Source organism: Ascaphus truei, chromosome 7 (genome assembly GCF_040206685.1).
Source record: "Ascaphus truei isolate aAscTru1 chromosome 7, aAscTru1.hap1, whole genome shotgun sequence".
In the NCBI taxonomy this organism is placed as follows: Eukaryota; Metazoa; Chordata; class Amphibia; order Anura; family Ascaphidae; genus Ascaphus; species Ascaphus truei.
Window position 1 is genome coordinate 74,805,946 of NC_134489.1, and position 17,033 is coordinate 74,822,978.

Here is a 17,033-nt window from a genome sequence, read left to right on the forward strand (position 1 = left end):
ACTGACCTGCGCCCTTACCACCCCCTCCTCACTGACCTGCGCCCTCACCACCCCTTCCTCACTGACCTGCGCCCTCACCACCCCCTCCTCACTGACCTGCGCCCTCACCACCCCCTCCTCACTGACCTGCGCCCTCACCACCCCCTCCTCACTGACCTGCGCCCTCACCACCCCCTCCTCACTGACCTGCGCCCTCACCACCCCCTCCTCACTGACCTGCGCCCCCACCACCTCTTCCTCAATGACCTGCGCCCACACCACCCCTTCCACACTGACCTGCGCCCTCACCACCCCCTCCTCACTGACCTGCGCCCTCACCACCCCCTCCTCACTGACCTGCGCCCTCACCACCCCCTCCTCACTGACCTGGGCCCTCACCACCTCCTCCTCACTGACCTGCGCCCCCACCACCCCTTCCTCAATGACCTGCGCCCCCACCACCCCTTCCTCAATGACCTGCGCCCTTACCACCCCCTCCTCACTGACCTGCGCCCTCACCACCCCCTCCTCACTGACCTGGGCCCTCACCACCCCCTCCTCACTGACCTGCGCCCTCACCACCTCCTCCTCACTGACCTGCGCCCCCACCACCCCTTCCTCAATGACCTGCGCCCCCACCACCCCTTCCTCAATGACCTGCGCCCTCACCACCCCCTTCTCACTGACCTGCGCCCCCACCACCCTTTCCTCAATCACCTGCGCCCCCACCACCCCTTCCTCACTGACCTGCGCCCTCACCACCCCCTCCTCACTGACCTGCGCCCTCACCACCCCCTCCTCACTGACCTGCGCCCTCACCACCCCCTCCTCACTGACCTGCGCCCTCACCACCCCCTCCTCACTGACCTGCGCCCCCACCACCCCCTCCTCACTGACCTGCGCCCTCACCACCTCCTCCTCACTGACCTGGGCTAGTAAAGCAGGATCGGGCAGGCGCAGGAACAGGTTAATCAATGTAGTGCCACAACACAGGCACCAGGGTGGGGGGGAGATTTCTGAGCCCCCCCCCGTCAGGCTGTGCCCGGGGCAGGTACCCCACTTTCACTCCTAGTTCCGCCTCTGAATATGACAAAGGTTTTTGGAACAATTTCACCATATTGAAAGGGATCTGACAATTGCCCTTTCCTTTTCCCGCCATAAATTACGCACATTCTGTACGAGTTGGATCTGAATCTATTTGCTCCCAGTTTTATGAAGGCAAAATACAGATACCACTTGCTCGGATGGACAAGTCCAACCAAAGAGAGCATCTATAAACACTACATGGAGAACAACATACAAACACTTGGAGCCTATATAATATTAAGAAGTAATTGTGTATAAATACAAACATACAGTTCCTATTCAATATGCTCTAAAAATGCTTCCCAGTGCGGCAGGAGTTTATTTCAATTCAAATGAAAGGGGACTAACATTTTCTCCAGAATAAATTGTTAAGACGAGGATTTGTTTCACGGTGACTATGTGGAGGCTCGGCTTTTCCAGGGTTCGTTTACACTTAGGTCCTTATTCATCTGCTACTATGTACTTTAGAAATCCCCATTGGGGCTTCAATGGGGCTTCAATGGGGCTTTCCGTTCGGCGCTATCTCACGTTGTAGAATAAGGTCCTTAGAGCTGCACAGTGGCGTTTCAGGTAGCCACATTGCATTCTGGGACAGCAAAGATGTACATGAATGTGGCTTCCTGCACAACACTGACACATTTATTTATTTATAAAATATTTTACCAGGAAGTAATACATTGAGAGTTACCTCTCGTTTTCAAGTATGTCCTGGGCACTGAAATGCGGGCACTGTGTTGTGTTTGGAAACAGCAAAGATGCGGTCCATGAAAATACACTAGAAATACGCTTTTTGTAATTTTATGTCCTCACCAACATTTATAAATTGATTGGCATTGTACATTTGTGGTTTGCCGCTTCCACTGGTTACTACAAGACTTAAGATCTCACACGATCTCACACTGTACTACAATATCATTTACAAAACTAACATTTATCAAGTGCCATAGCCCCTGTGCCCAGCCAGGGATTACAACCATTTTAGAACCATTACTATTATGTTATAGATTGGAATTAGGGCTAGACTTTCTAGGCAGTTGTTTTTTTTTGTTTTTTTCATTCAAACTGAGCCTTCTGAATAACAAAAGGCTGCCTGCTGTAATCCCAGGCCATGTCTGTGGTCATTCAGGACACTGACCCTTTTTGTTGTTCTGCTTAACTCTGGAATTCTTTTCTAGCAAACACTTCTGTATACACACTGGCATGAATTACTGGCTTCTAAACTGCACTGTTCAGAAAAAGCAATGACAAAGATGTCTTGCTTTTGGTTGCAAAAACTGGGAGTGGTAATTCCTGAACCTCTTACTTAGCCTGGGCTATCAGCAAGTACATCTTATTTAGCCTGTGCTATCAGAAAATGCATCTTACTTGTATATCGTAATTTATATAGTACCTAAATTGTACTCAGTGCTGCACAAAGACAATACAGTACAATGGAATTATAATACAATAGGAAAGAAACGACTGCCCCAGAGAGCTTACAATCTAAGTGGTTAGACTGTGCTATCAGCAAATCCTTCTGAGGTGAATAGAAACGGAAGTTATAATATTTAGTCAGTAAATAAAAATATCACTTGTGAGCACATTCACATGTCTCAGACATGTCTGAACCCCATCTTGTCATCATTATCTCCTAGCATAGTGTTTACACTGCAGCCAGGGATTCTGGGAAATGGCATGCAAATGAGCACACACTGTGACCTTTTACTTTAGTCACAATATTTAGTCACAAACGAAAGCCTCAACAGCTGCAACAATTCAACTTTAAATGACTGATGCGATTTATTAATAGAATGCAAAATGTTTCTACACAAAAAAACACGCCAATAAAACAAAAACTGGTAGCAATTCTGGATACACATCATTTAATCTACACCACAATCAATACAATTTAAATTATTGCCTGTAAAAATGTCTCTACCTGGGGTAGTAATCAGTAGCCAGCTGAGTCGCCATTATGTTTTTGTGCATAGCAGCAACTGGATGAAAATGCATTAGAACCAAGATTACCAACCCCCACCGGAGGTATGTGAGAGTGAAAAGGTAGCATGTTTGTAAATCTAATTCACCCTCCCTCATATCAGAGTATGGATAGAGACAAGACAAATGCCTACAGTACATACCACAGTCTGCTGCATTTCTAACTAATGAACCAACTAAGCACTGGTTTTGCTGAAGGAACACAAAATCACTCAAATCTGCTTCTAGATTATCTCCTAGATAAAAACTGCAGCAGCTCGAAAACAGAAACCAATGAGTGTATAAAAGCACTTCTGACATTAAGAAATCCAGTGAATATGTCTGTTCTACAACTTTGCTACCTAGTCAGGTTGTGCTCGCAAATAACTTTTCAACTCTATGTACTAGGTTGTGCTAATTCCATTGTCGGGATGCAAGATGGTGGAAACCCTGCATTCCCAGACTGATTAACTTCATTGATCTTTTACAGTGAAAATGGAAATTTTTGCAAGAACTGATAAAAAAAAATAAGCATGTCATTAGCATTGCTAATTTGGGGTAAGTGATTTCCAGTAGTTACAGTGGCTAATGTTGTAAGCTAAAAGGAGACTCTCCCAAAACATGAGCACAGAAGCGTCCCAGCTGACCCCTCAGGATTCCACTCATTGGAGAGATACCCGCCACAGAATATAACATTGACTTATACCACAAAATGCACAGTCTCAAAAGAATTATCCCAGCTGCAAAACTCACAGCAAGTAGTCACTGTAGTGTACCGGTCTGCACTTCTTTTAACCCACGATAAACTATCTATCTCTTAAAAGTTCAACTAAACCAAAATGTCAAATGCTTGTTATTCCAATGACTTAGATCTGACGCAAGTGGTTAATCGGAGGGGTTTATGCCAAGTCAAGCTGGGAGGGCATTCAGAAATGGCGAATATAGACATAGAATTTGATACGTCCCATTATAATGTGTGCGCCAGGTACTTCCTCATTAACTCCTCCTATCACCAACCCTGAAATCCAAAACAGAAGTAAACTGGGCAAAACAGTTGAAAACATCACTTGGTACTTAGATTGTACACTCTACTCTGGGCAGGGATTCGTTTTCTCATTGTGTTTTTATGTTGGATGCACTTGTTGTATTACACTCCCTGTAGTGTAATGTCTATTTGGTAAACAGCTGTGAACAAAGTCAGCATTATAAGTTAACATGTAACAGAGGTTTAAAATACAATAGAAACTTGTACATTTTCTTTCAAAATAGGCCTTGGTGCCCATTGATACACAGCTTCCTTTGCATTTCCACTCTCCTTATTCGATTATGAAATGTTCTAAGCAAGAATCTTCATAAACGTGCAACAAGTGTGAGACCAAACAAAAAGCCACATTGGACAACTATATGTGTTAGACACGTCATCAGACAGTGCTACACAAAAAAACTGTGTGTCTTATCTGTCGGTTTCCACACCATACTATATTTCCAGTGAGCACCAGGGCGGGTTGTAACACCACACTGTGTTTTTTTTTTTTGTAGTGTACTGACAGTCAGCATACAGAACAACCATCAGGGTGTGAAAAGGCAAAGCAAGCAAGCACAGAACAATGCAAACATGAGGTGAACAGGGGGGGGGGGAGAGCAGATCTCAAACTAATCATCAAACTAAAAAAAACTGCTTGGTCTACTGCTGCTGATACACCGATTGCCGATTATTCAAGCACTGAAGCGGTTAAAAAGGGCAGTGCTTTATTATTCGTCGGTTTAATCATTTACATTGAAAGATCAAACATCATGTCAAGGTTGCAAAGTCCATCAAAGAAGCAGAGTGCTAAGGCAGGTCTTATAACACATAACCTCTGATCTAACTTCTTCAGATATTCCCATGATTGCCAGCTGCAAGTTCTAATAAAGCGCTTTCAAATAAATAAATTAAAAAAAAACACACACACACACACACACACACACACACACACACACACACACACACACACACACACACACATTGAATATATATACACATACACACAATTCTATTCCACTTAAAGATTGCTTTCTTATTAGAACACCGCATATATAAACCTACAATTATAAGGTGTTCTAGGATGTATTACAAGTAATATATTAAATTATAACGAAAAAAGTGTCAGTTCCAGTAAATGGCAGAACACTAGTTCTTTGTGCTAAATCATTGCACCGTGTACAGTACACACTGTATACCTGATCTCGGGTCATGTTAACTCTTTGGGTGCTGAAGAGGACAGCAGCGAACCTGTTACACCATCGCATGCAAAAACACTGCCCAAAGTTGGTATTAAAACGTTGCAAAAACACAAAAAGATAAACCAAACACATATAGATACAGATCTATGATCAGATAACCTTTTCTTCATGCACCCCCCGTTTCATCGATCTCCAATCCACGCCTGATGATAATAAAATGACCAGAGAGAGTAGGGAATAAGAGCATAGGTGCAGGGACTTACAGCTGCTTCTCTACGGGTTGCAGCTGCCGGTGCATGGCCAGGGAAAAACCGAACAAGGTCCCAGGGTCTCCGACTTTCGTGATCACATTTTTGGTGTCCAGGTTAAAAGCAGCGATCAAGGTGCAAGAGGAAAGGGTACAGCACAGCAGGTAGATCAGAGCCATCTTTCCACCGGCCGCCATATGTGCAGAATAGACACTCCCAGAGGGTGGCAAAAAAAATAAAAAAAATCCTTTGGTGTTTCTCACGATCTCCTTTCTTCTTCTTCTTCTTCTTGCTCACTTTTTATTACTGCCCCCCCCTTCCTTTGCCCTTTCCCCTGTCCCACTCTTGTATGCTGGAGCTGAATGGCACCGTTGTTCTCCAGAGAGTTCAGGGTTTTTATATCAAGTGCTGAGCTAAGCAGAGCTCCGCCCTACTGCCCAAGTCTTGTCTGAAGCCTGGGGGCTCAATTCTTTTCTCCAGGGCTTCCCTGCCCAACCCACTTCTTTTTTTTTTTTTTTTTTTGCTTCCCCTCCTTGCTGTAAGTAAGTCTCTGCCCAGCTTCCGGGCTTTAGGAGCAGGTGCCTTTGCATAGCCACACTGCAAACTGATATAACTCAAGTCTACACAGTAACACAGGGAGGGGCTCATACAATGCACTGTGAGAGCCAACAGATCTGGGCTGACATCCAAACTCTGTTACCTTAGGCAAGTCATTTCCATGTGCCTCAGGTAGCACAAAATCAGGCAGTGGTTGCTGTAATACAGTTTGAGGGTTGCTTATCCAAGTGACTGGAATGCAAAAAAGGGGCAACACTGGAAAAATAAAGGGTGAGATTTGCCATAGGAAATGTGCTTGTTTTTGGATATGCATGGTGCTGTTTTTGTCCCATTACTTTTTGCAGCCAAGAGACGTTGATAACACATTTTGATTTTAATTAACGTTTATAATTAATAACACACACTTCCCTGGTCATTATTCTTATTGCTACATTTACAGGGGAAAAAATGTTTATGCCATGACAACTGATATAATTGATCTATCAGCAAAAGGAAGTACATGTTAGATATTGTTATACAAGAAATGTGCCCGTAATTTAAGTATATTCTCCTTTAGAACAATCACTTAATATTCTGTGCCAGCATTTTTTAGTTTAGGGCATATTCCATTGATTTGATGCTGTCACATGGGTAGATCCTCAGATGTAATTGTCTTGCATATTAAACTACTCCATCACTGGAATGCAGTTTTTACTTTCTCATTATTATTCCTGTTTACATCCAATATTCTATTCGGAACCAGTGCTTTACATAGTCTGTATAATGGATGTGAGGCATAGATGTGTATTGTTATTGGTGAGATTCATTTTTAATAGGAGTGCCCCAGAATATTATGGGTATTTGGGATTGTTTGTGTTAGATATTCGACCAGGAAATGGTACACGTAGATGCTGTGAGGGCACCGGGAGACGGCGTGATCTGCATAGGATCACAGGGAGTGGAAGTGACTCACTCAGGAATTAAACGTACAATTGTATCTATTCTGCAGCAAGAACCAACTCCCCAACTGCAAAAGAGCATGACTCCGCTACAACATCTCAATTTAACAAATTGTATTTTTCAATCACCAAAACCAAAGTTTTGGTGCTTTCAAGTAAAAGTATAAAAAAAATACATCAAAGATGGACAGTACTTGAAAATGAGCATTCCTTTAAAATCATCTTAAATGTATTATTGCGTTGAAAAATAGTTATATAAAAAAGAAAATCAGGTACAAACAAGATTGGAAGGCAGTACAATTTTAAAACAGAAGAATTGCTGGTGACCCAAGCACCAGATATAAAACTGGCATTAGTTTAAATTTTGTATATTGAAGATACCAAAAAAGAGCAGCGTCCCACTCAAATATTCTAGAACTTCATATACAAAACATCTAAATATACCTGATTGCAATCAGTTCTTGTATGAAAAATACAAATAGTGTATGTGCAGTATAACCATATACATAAAAGTACATAAACCTATGCACATAGAAAAAGAGACCATAGAAAAAAGTGAGAATTCAAATAGTAAAACGTTCTAATGTCAAATATGTTCACGGAAGAGTACGATAAAGTGCATATGTAGCAGGTACTGTCATGGGTTGCATACTCTCCCGTATGTATATACATGTTCTTAATTACATTAGTGGCCCACGCTACTGGTTCTAACGACTTGGATAAAAGATTACAAAAAAAAAGTCTAGAGGTAAGTTCCAGAAGGGCTCATTACTTGCTGCTCCGCCTCTTTCAGCAACAAAGGTGCTCAGATTAGGGTGCTCAAGGCTGGAAAACGGACCCACAGTGTATGGGTGCTTGCAGCGTCTCTGACCCGACGTGCTTTTCGCACCTGCATTTTCAGGTGTATATAAAAGTTTTGTATATTGAAATTCTAGTATACTTGAGTGGGACACTGCTCTTTCTGAGTATCTTCAATATACAAGAATCTATACTAATGCTAGTTATATAAGGTGATTATGGGTTGCTTGGGTGAGCAGCAATCCTTCTGTTTTTAAATTGTGTGGTCTTTTAGATGAATTTAAAGGAGTGCTCATTTTCAAGTGCTATTCGTCTTTGATGTAACGTCAACATCCCAACTATTTTGTTAAACCATTTCTCCTCCTCCATTAATGGTACTCTTTTATTCCCCCAATTCTTGTGTTAAGCAGAAAGCACCATATATACATGTTTTAGATCAAACATCATTGTATAGCCACAAAAAATATCCATAGCAAGTGAATAGCAAATTTCATGTGATGTTCTGGGATCTGGAAGCAGTATTCAAAAACAAAAACGTTGAGGTTGATTAGTACATTAAAAGAGCAATCTAATATAGCAACACAACAGTGTAAGCCTAGGTCATCACATTTAGATCTACAAACATAACAGCATAATACCATGGAACATAGCATGTAAAATACACACGGTCTGTGGTGGGGGTTAGGTACAGTATACTGATAAGTCAAACTGAGGGAAAGGCAACAGCAGTTCCTATATTGGCCTGATGACAATGTACAATGACAAAAGGCACAAGACACTGAGGGATAGTTATACATTTATAATTTATGTACAGAATAGAGACACAATCCACTTAGTCACGCCTACTTATTAATGTGAGCATTCAAATACCTCAAAACACTGACTGGACCATGCGAGTGTCTTATGTCTTTCTCCAGTAGTAACCTTTGTTCGTTTCCCCTCATTATACATCTTTGGGATGTACCGTATTTTGTACAAATCCTACTCTGGCAGCTACCGTCTCTCTAGATAATCGCTTGGTATTACTCACACATCCTGTAAAAAATGATTCTCACCACAGCTAGATGTTGCAGATTATATATATATACATACACACACACACACACACACACACACACACACACACACACACACACACACACACACACACACACACACACACACACACACACACACACACACACACACTATTGTATAAATGTAAAGGTTTTTACTAGGATGTGTGATTGTCTTTTGTAACCCATTACATTGTTTTAAATGGTTATAGACTATGGAATGTAAAACCTTTCATGTCCTCCTCCAAGTCACATTCTTTGGTACCGCCTGAGATCCTCTGGAAAGTTGGAAACTTACAGCAGAGATTACATTCAATTGTTGCCAGTTTTAGTGACAGTCACTTATAAATCAGTGGTCTTCTACCTCTTACAAAGTTGCTGATTATGCAGCTGATTATGCAGAAAAGGTCATTGCATAGATCAGGTCAACTGTGTCTTGGGAGAAGAATAAATGCTATCAAGAGACATATTGTGGCAAATCTTTGTAAGTAAACTGCTTTCAATGCGGATATTTGTGCTGTCTTAGTGGAGTCCTATTACACTTGCTTAAAACAAAGTTTACTTTTCCTAAACACCTTCCTGGTTGCTGCTAGTTACAGGAATGCAAAAAGTGAATGACCCTCGTGATATAATGTTGAAAGGGGAAAGTTTGGCAGTAATTCATGTGTTTAGCTTGAAGTCTTAACCACTTCACTGCTTCAATTAGCTAGTGCTTGAAAGTGCAAGATATTGTGTACCCTTACGGAGAGCTGAATGTCATCATTCTTTGTTTCGCACATTGATTTTTTATTTTTTTTAATGTAAAAAATGGATAAGGAGCGGGAATGACCAAATGGCAGAAACAACGATTCTGAGGTTTCTACACACTTCTTAACTTTCACTTAAACCCCCCCCCCCCCCCCCCCCCGAAAAACTCTGCTGGGAATTTATATTCATAAAATGCTGAACTTGGTCTTTTAATCTCTCTTGGAATCTAGTCAAGTACCATGTTTCCCCAACGATAGTTATTTCTTCTTGCGATATGTCGGGCCCACTGACATTTTAATTTCTTCACCCTGGTGATGATGTCACAGACAATTGTTTGGTTGCTAAGCCATGCATCATTTTTCCTCTCTCTTTGGTTAATACCCATCATACATATCTCCATATTTCTTACACACACACACACACACACACACACACACACACACACACACACACACACACACACACACACACACACACACACACACACACACACACACACACACACACACACACACACACACACACACACACATTATCTGGACGTTAATAGGACACATTGACTGAAGCTAAGCAGTGTGGATTTGGGCAGTTTATTGAGGTTTTAGACATCTGGAAGTGCGTTCATTTTATGAAATGCAAGCTCCTGTTTCTTTATTACAAATGAATCACGAAGGAAGGTACAGTGCAAAAAGTGAGTACAGGAGGCAGGTAGCCAAACATGCAGAGGAATGGCACTCGTCAGAGCACTGGCAGCCATTTTTATTTTCCTATGGGCTTGGGGAAATTACAGCAAAATTGTGCCCGAACCAGTGTATTGCTTGTATTAAGAAATCATTCATTCCCTCTGTGATCACTTTATCCCCTTCAAGTTACATTTAACTAAAAATCACAGAAAAAACTCAAGTAGGGGGTTTGCTTCTGTAACCCCTTCTTGCCTGTCCCAAAGGAGTGTTAGGTTGAGGTGGTGTGAATAGGTGCAGGTGCTTACCTTTTCTCATGGCGTTGGCATCCATGCAGGCTGGTGTTGTAAGCAGTAGTTTTAATAAAGGAACTTTATTAAGACAAACAAGTTTTCTTTATTTAGTGGGGTCCCACATTCTTCACCCATGGGTGCTCAGGTAGCATCCCAGGGAGGCACATGGCTTGTCTCCTTACTCATACTTTTAGTGGATAAACGGCAATCCCTTGCTGGTGATCTGAGGCTTTCCATGTGCCAGGGCTCTATGCAGGGGGGCACTTTCTATCAAGAATCCCATCTTCCTATCATCCTGTCCATATCCCTGCTTCTCCCTACTCTGGCTTGCCAGTGTGCTGTTTTGGTCTTGTCTGTAGTCAAGTCCCCTGTGTGACACTCTGGGGCACTTCTCGTGGAAACCCCTGCCTTGGGTTTTACGCACATCCTCTTTAGGAAAGGTAGGATGCTCCTGACCCTCCATGATAATTGGCCCTTGTTAAGTAAGTAACACTTTTCCCTAACTGAAAAATAATAATAAAGGTGACCATGCTCACTACATATAGTTAGTTACACATTAGAGACATAAAGACAGACTGCATACAGTGAGGCATCTGTCCTCTCGGAACCTAAGTGCCTTGAATCTTCTGCAGCTCTATATATACACCCTTCTGTGAGATCACTATCTCCCTGGATACAGGGGGAGGGGTTTGGGTGTTGCTTAGTCCTTCTGACAGGTGGCAGGCTAAACATCTTCTAGAATGTGGGCGTAGCTAAGCGTCTGCAACATATATGGGAAAGAACAGGTACTTTGCAACAACGCAGGCCGTTAACCCTTTAGAGCCCTTAACCCCTTAAGGGCACATAGTAATCCCAGAGGGGGGTTACACTGCTGTAAATGTTAAAATTAAAAAAAAAGACTAAAATATCCTTGCTTTTAGCTTTAAAACAAGTTTGTAGTTCTTACATGAACTTGTAGCATGGCAACTAGGTTTACCAGATGGCTTCTCCAAAAATACTGGACACAATGGTGAAAGGTGCGAGAGACACACACCTCTGTCTCCGCTCCATGTTGTTTCCTCCTCCCCTTAATTCCACCCTAAGGCTAGTGACACCTCCTCCTGATTGGCTGCATTACCCAGCAGCAGCCAATCAGGAAGGAGGAAGCTGCCCAATCCCTAGCAACAGTCCTGCTCTCTCCCTGCTCGGGGAAATCCTTCGTCCCCCCAAACAGGTCAGCTCACTAGGTCCAATATTACTTCTAATTTTTTAACTTTTTAAAAGTTTCCAAATACTGGGCAGTCCGGTTCAATACTGTACACCTGGCAACCCTATAAAATGGCAACAGTTTATCTAATATTCCCCCCGAAAGGTTCTGGTCTATGTTTACATTTAGCTGGCCAGTTATACGTTCTTCTCCTTTTACTAATCCCGCTAATCCTTATGATGCTGCACACATTTGGCGGGCATTGCTCTTAAACAATTAAAAACTTTGAATGTAAAAGGATAAAGTGGGTGTTAGATTATGGTAAAAAAAACAACAGATTTATAAACCAAAAATGATAGAAACATTAGTGACATAAAAGAAAAATGACATGCCTCTTGGTTATTTTAGCTAATTCTGGCTTTTTACGGTTCTTTTACAATCTGTAGTAGAATTATCTGTACTATATTTAGAACCAAAAGATTAATTGGTTAATAGTTGCTATGCAATGATCAGTGATGCATACATGTAATTAACATGCTCCTGCTCAATGTATACATTTCTTTGCACAGTGATGTGTAACAGCAATGGACTAGTCGGATAATATTCCCTTTGGAAGAGTTTATTGTCTACACTTCAGTAATTTTAAATACATGATAGAATTTATGCTTGGACATAATTGGCCTAGTGACCAGGCTATAGGACAAGTAAGATTTCTTTCTTTCATGGGCTCAATCACTAAAATACCTATGTTAAAATGAGTCTGCTCTCAAATGACAAAGTTACTGCTGTGTCTCAAATGCATTTTATCTTTCAAAGCAATATTATAGCAAATAAAAAAATCACTTGTAAACACGTTCACGTCTCAGACAGGTCTGCAACCCTGATTTTCACCATTATCTCTTAGCATACATTGCTTTAACTGTAGCCAGTGATTCTGGGAAATGACATGAGCACACAGTGTCAACTTTTTCTTCATGTCCATTTTAACACGGGCCCCTATAAGCATATGCCTGCTGTATTACACAGCTTTTCAGCACAGCCAGTAAAACCTACTCACAGACAGCTTTTTTTCTTTGAAGCCCAGGCACTGAGTGTGTCTCACTAAAAAGAAAACGTACTCATGGTCCACAATGTGGTATCAGATGCGCTCCACTTGGTGACTGTCTTTTCCGCAGATCAGGCCAGTCCATTAACTTTATCAGTCTCTCTTCAACTAGAAGGTCATGAAGAGCCCCAACGTTACACTTGACGTCTTCCTCCGAAGATTCCGACGTCCTTCCTGCTCCCTCCTCGGCCGGAAGGCTAGACAGAAGGGTCCATGTCCAGAGGGTGTCCAGCCCGCAGGCTTATTAAACCGAACATGGTATTTTCATGAAGAAGGGGTGACCACAGACCAGCACACAATCTTTCTCTCTCCACGGAAAGGTAGGTGACTGATTAACAACACCAAACAAACTCATGGTGCGAGTGCTTCGGTGCGCTGTGGGATGCAGTGCAGAATTAGGATGTCAAATACTGTATATGGTTACAAATACATGACTACATTAAATGAGCAGGGTTATACATTGTACATGCGTATTGATTCTCTCTAATGTCAGTTAAATATTAAATCCCGTTGTTTTAGGAGTTAAATTGTTTCGTTTTTTCAATTTGTAAAGAATCCTAATCTGCTATCTGCCGATAAATAATTTTTTGTTTCTTGACACCTTAGTGGGCATTTAAAACGGTTTAGTTAGGGTAAATCTTGTTTTTTGTACAATACATAGCGGTTTTAATCTTTAATTGACTTATTGATGCAACCCTCTGATTTAGCTAAACAATCCAGAAGATATTGAGTGTAGATACTTAAACTGTGAGAAGCTTTTACCCAAGGACTTTCTCCTATGGTGTGGCTAAAGTAGCAGTAAAACAGAGAATTGGACGGAAGCCAGCTGTAGCATTATTATTCCACCAGCTTCAGCAAACAGAGTGATACTGTGGGAGAGGAATGGGAGATGTAGGGTGATCCAATGTCATGTCCCCAGAATGCACTCCCATTAACTTTGCATGCCACTCTATTGGGAGTCATACAAAGGACTGTGGGATTTAACAATGGTAGTGGGTTGAAAGAAATTGGATCCTTGCAGAGTCACCTCCTGAATATGCCGAGTAGTTATTTGTAGAATTTTTACACAAGTTCATAAAACAGGCGAATGTTGATTTTGTGAAATCGGTTAACATTTGCAAATATTCACCTGGACTGTAGAGAGAGAACATTTGTTGTTGTTTTTTTGCAAATTGCACCATTTGGCAAAATATGTACATTTGTATTGCCAACATTCTCAAAAATGTTCCTGGACTCTTGAGAAGAAGATCATATTTTCCAAATGTCAGACACATTTACATATTTCTAATGTTGGACTCAACATTGAGTCAGCTGGACCAAGTATGATCCTCTTACTTAGTAAAAATTACCTTGCGGACACAATGACTTTCATGTCATGACCCGGAGTTGAAAGTCAGCTTGAATTTAGCTTGGGTAGACACTGGAGACGTGGAGATGCATCATAAATTGTGATATATTTAATGGACCAACAAGTGACTCTTTTGATAAAATACGTTTTTGAAAATGATTATCACACCTGAAGACGATTATAAGATTCGGAGTTCTGTATACATTACTGCATTATTGCAAAACTTGCTTGTTAATTCAAGAATTCATTGTTCATTAATGGGCACAGTGGCAGATTTTCTATTAGGCCTAATAGGCGCGGGCCTAGGGAGGCATAATTTGGGGGCAGCATGTGCAATCGGTACTTGCTAGACGCTTGTGGGCATGCGCCATTAGCGCTTGCTGGCTGCACAGGCACGATCAGCGCTTTTTAAAGATTCTCACTGGCAGTCAAATTTAATTTGGTTCCCATTAGACGTCACATCACTTTACACCATTATAGCACATGAACATGGCCTCACTGCCACATGGCATTATTTAGAGACTCACCTGCACAGATTATATTTATTTTGGATAGTATGTGCTTTTTATTCACACATAATTATTTCTTATGTGATGGTGCTTTCTATCTCCAGACACTTGCTTTGCCCCATCGTACGCCAACCTTTTCATGGGTTGGTTTGAGATGTCCCACCTGTTTGGAGATAGAAATCCGTTTCCTCTCTATATAATGTTCTATGTTCTACCGACGGTACATTGACGATCTGTAATGGAATGGCCCTATTGGGTGGCTACAGGATTTTTAAATACAGTATTTCTCAATGAGAACCCTTATCATTTATAATTCTTATCAATATCATACTCACCATATTCAATTTCTTGACCTGTATCTTTATATAGATCTGGACAAAATGGTTCAGTCAGATATATAGAAAAGAGAATTCAAGAAACTCTCTGTTACACGCTAGAAGCTGTCATTCACAAACTCTGTTCAGAGGGATCCCAAGGGACAATTTCTGTGCCTTAGACTCAATTGTTCTACCTTAGAGGACTTTTACAAGAGCTCTGCGGATCTCTCAGCACTTTTTGGACAGAGGTTATGACAGACATATACTATAAAGTAAACGCATCAAGTGCCAAGCGCACTCAGCGGCAGCGCGGACGCTGCCTAACAAGTATGCATTATAGAAAAAATAGACAACATCTTATCGCATCAGATCCGTCTTCATAGAAGGAATAGAAAGGAAAATATCAAGTAAAAAGATTCTTCTAGAATTGATGATTCACGATTATACACATTATAGCCAACAGGCAAGAGTGATCACATCTATTGTCAAGAAACAATGGAACATATTATCCCTAGACCCTTTAATGAAGGAGATTATGTACATTTCAGAAATTCTTATTTACTAAATCACAGACACTAGGCAGCATTATTTCACCTAGTATGTATAGAAATCCGGAGAGCTAAATGTGTAAAGGTTTTTTTTGTTTCCTAAACTATTGGGATCACATAAATGTGGCCGATGCAAAATGTGTTCCTATTTAAAGAAAACGTGTACCTTTGAGAATAAGGACAAGACTAGAGTTTACAAGATGAACTAATTTATTACATGCAACACTGATTTCGTTATAGACCTCTTACAATGTGGTTGAAAAAAACAATACATAGGACTAATAATGAGACCATTAAAGGTCTGTATTCTTGAACATATGAGACTCGTCAGTAAAAGAGATCAGATGCACCTGGTATCTAATCATTTTTTGGAGTACCCGCTAGGTACCTATAATCATTTTGTATTTATGTATAAAATGTTTTACTAGGAAGTAATGCATTGAGAGTTGCCTCTCATTTTCAAGTATGTCCTGGGCACAGAGTTATAACAATACATGGTTACATTTAAAGAAGAGATGTTATACAGTCAATTCACAGACATTTCATGGACACATAGAGTTGGAAAATTAGGTGCAGGGGATAAAAGGGTTGGAGAGTTTCAGATTGAAATACAACAATTTTAACACCAACAAACATCAGCGAACAGCAGCAAACGGCTCACACTCTTTGGCTGTCTTTCGGCTGTGCACCTTTGGGGCGACACAGATGTAGACTGAAGGGGTTCAGGATGAATGCAGCTGTGATTTCAGAGTTCTTTTATCATACAGGGCATTAGCATACCTCTCTTTGTATAGCTGTTGGTGATGGTTTTATAGTTTGTAAAAGTGGGGTTTATTATGTATATTATAGTTTAATTTCATTGCCGGTTAGGATACATTTTAATGTACCAATATGAGCGTTAGTGATAGATTACATTATAATATGCAGAGCATTAGCAATGTCGAAGAGACAGTGATACCTCTTTTGTAATAGTTATGGCAAGTATTGAAATAATATAACTTTTAAAAACAAAAAACAACATGTATTATTATTTTGTTAAGAGTAGGATCTTTGAAACGATTCCATAATCCCTATCTTTATTCAATGCATCATTTTCTTATTTATTATATTATTTTCCTGATCTTAGAAATGAAAAACAGCTTATAAGCCTCTTGGATGTTTTCATTACAGCCAAATCGCACATTCAGCTGAGTATTTCAAATCTGTACCATTTGTCACTGTACTCCTTGAAATATCTAAGTCATTCATACCACACATTTCAGTGACTGCATACGAATGCAACATGGTCAGATGCAACTATAAATGCAAGAGGAAGAAAACAATGCAGTACAGTCTAGTTCTTTTATAAAATACCAGAGAGATTACCGAAATAAAACTGTACGTTCATAAATGTAGTAAAACCACAAATCATACCTATAATACTTCTATTACAAATGGCATCCAGTTTTTATTTAAATAA

The 17,033-nt window shown here is 40.8% G+C and overlaps 1 protein-coding gene across 2 annotated transcripts in view; it reads right to left on the bottom strand.

Annotated features, from left to right (window-relative positions):
• Window positions 1–5,986, bottom strand: part of ITGA6 (integrin subunit alpha 6) — a 64,245-nt gene extending 58,259 nt beyond the window's left edge. The window contains exon 1 of one of the 2 annotated variants that reach the window (XM_075609068.1): window positions 5,508–5,986. In XM_075609068.1, coding sequence (XP_075465183.1) covers window positions 5,508–5,689 — 182 coding nt within the window. In that variant the 5' untranslated portion in view covers window positions 5,690–5,986. The remainder of the gene's footprint in view (window positions 1–5,507) is intronic. The other variant, XM_075609069.1, reaches the window with a different exon arrangement.
• Between the last annotated feature and the right edge of the window lie 11,047 nt (window positions 5,987–17,033).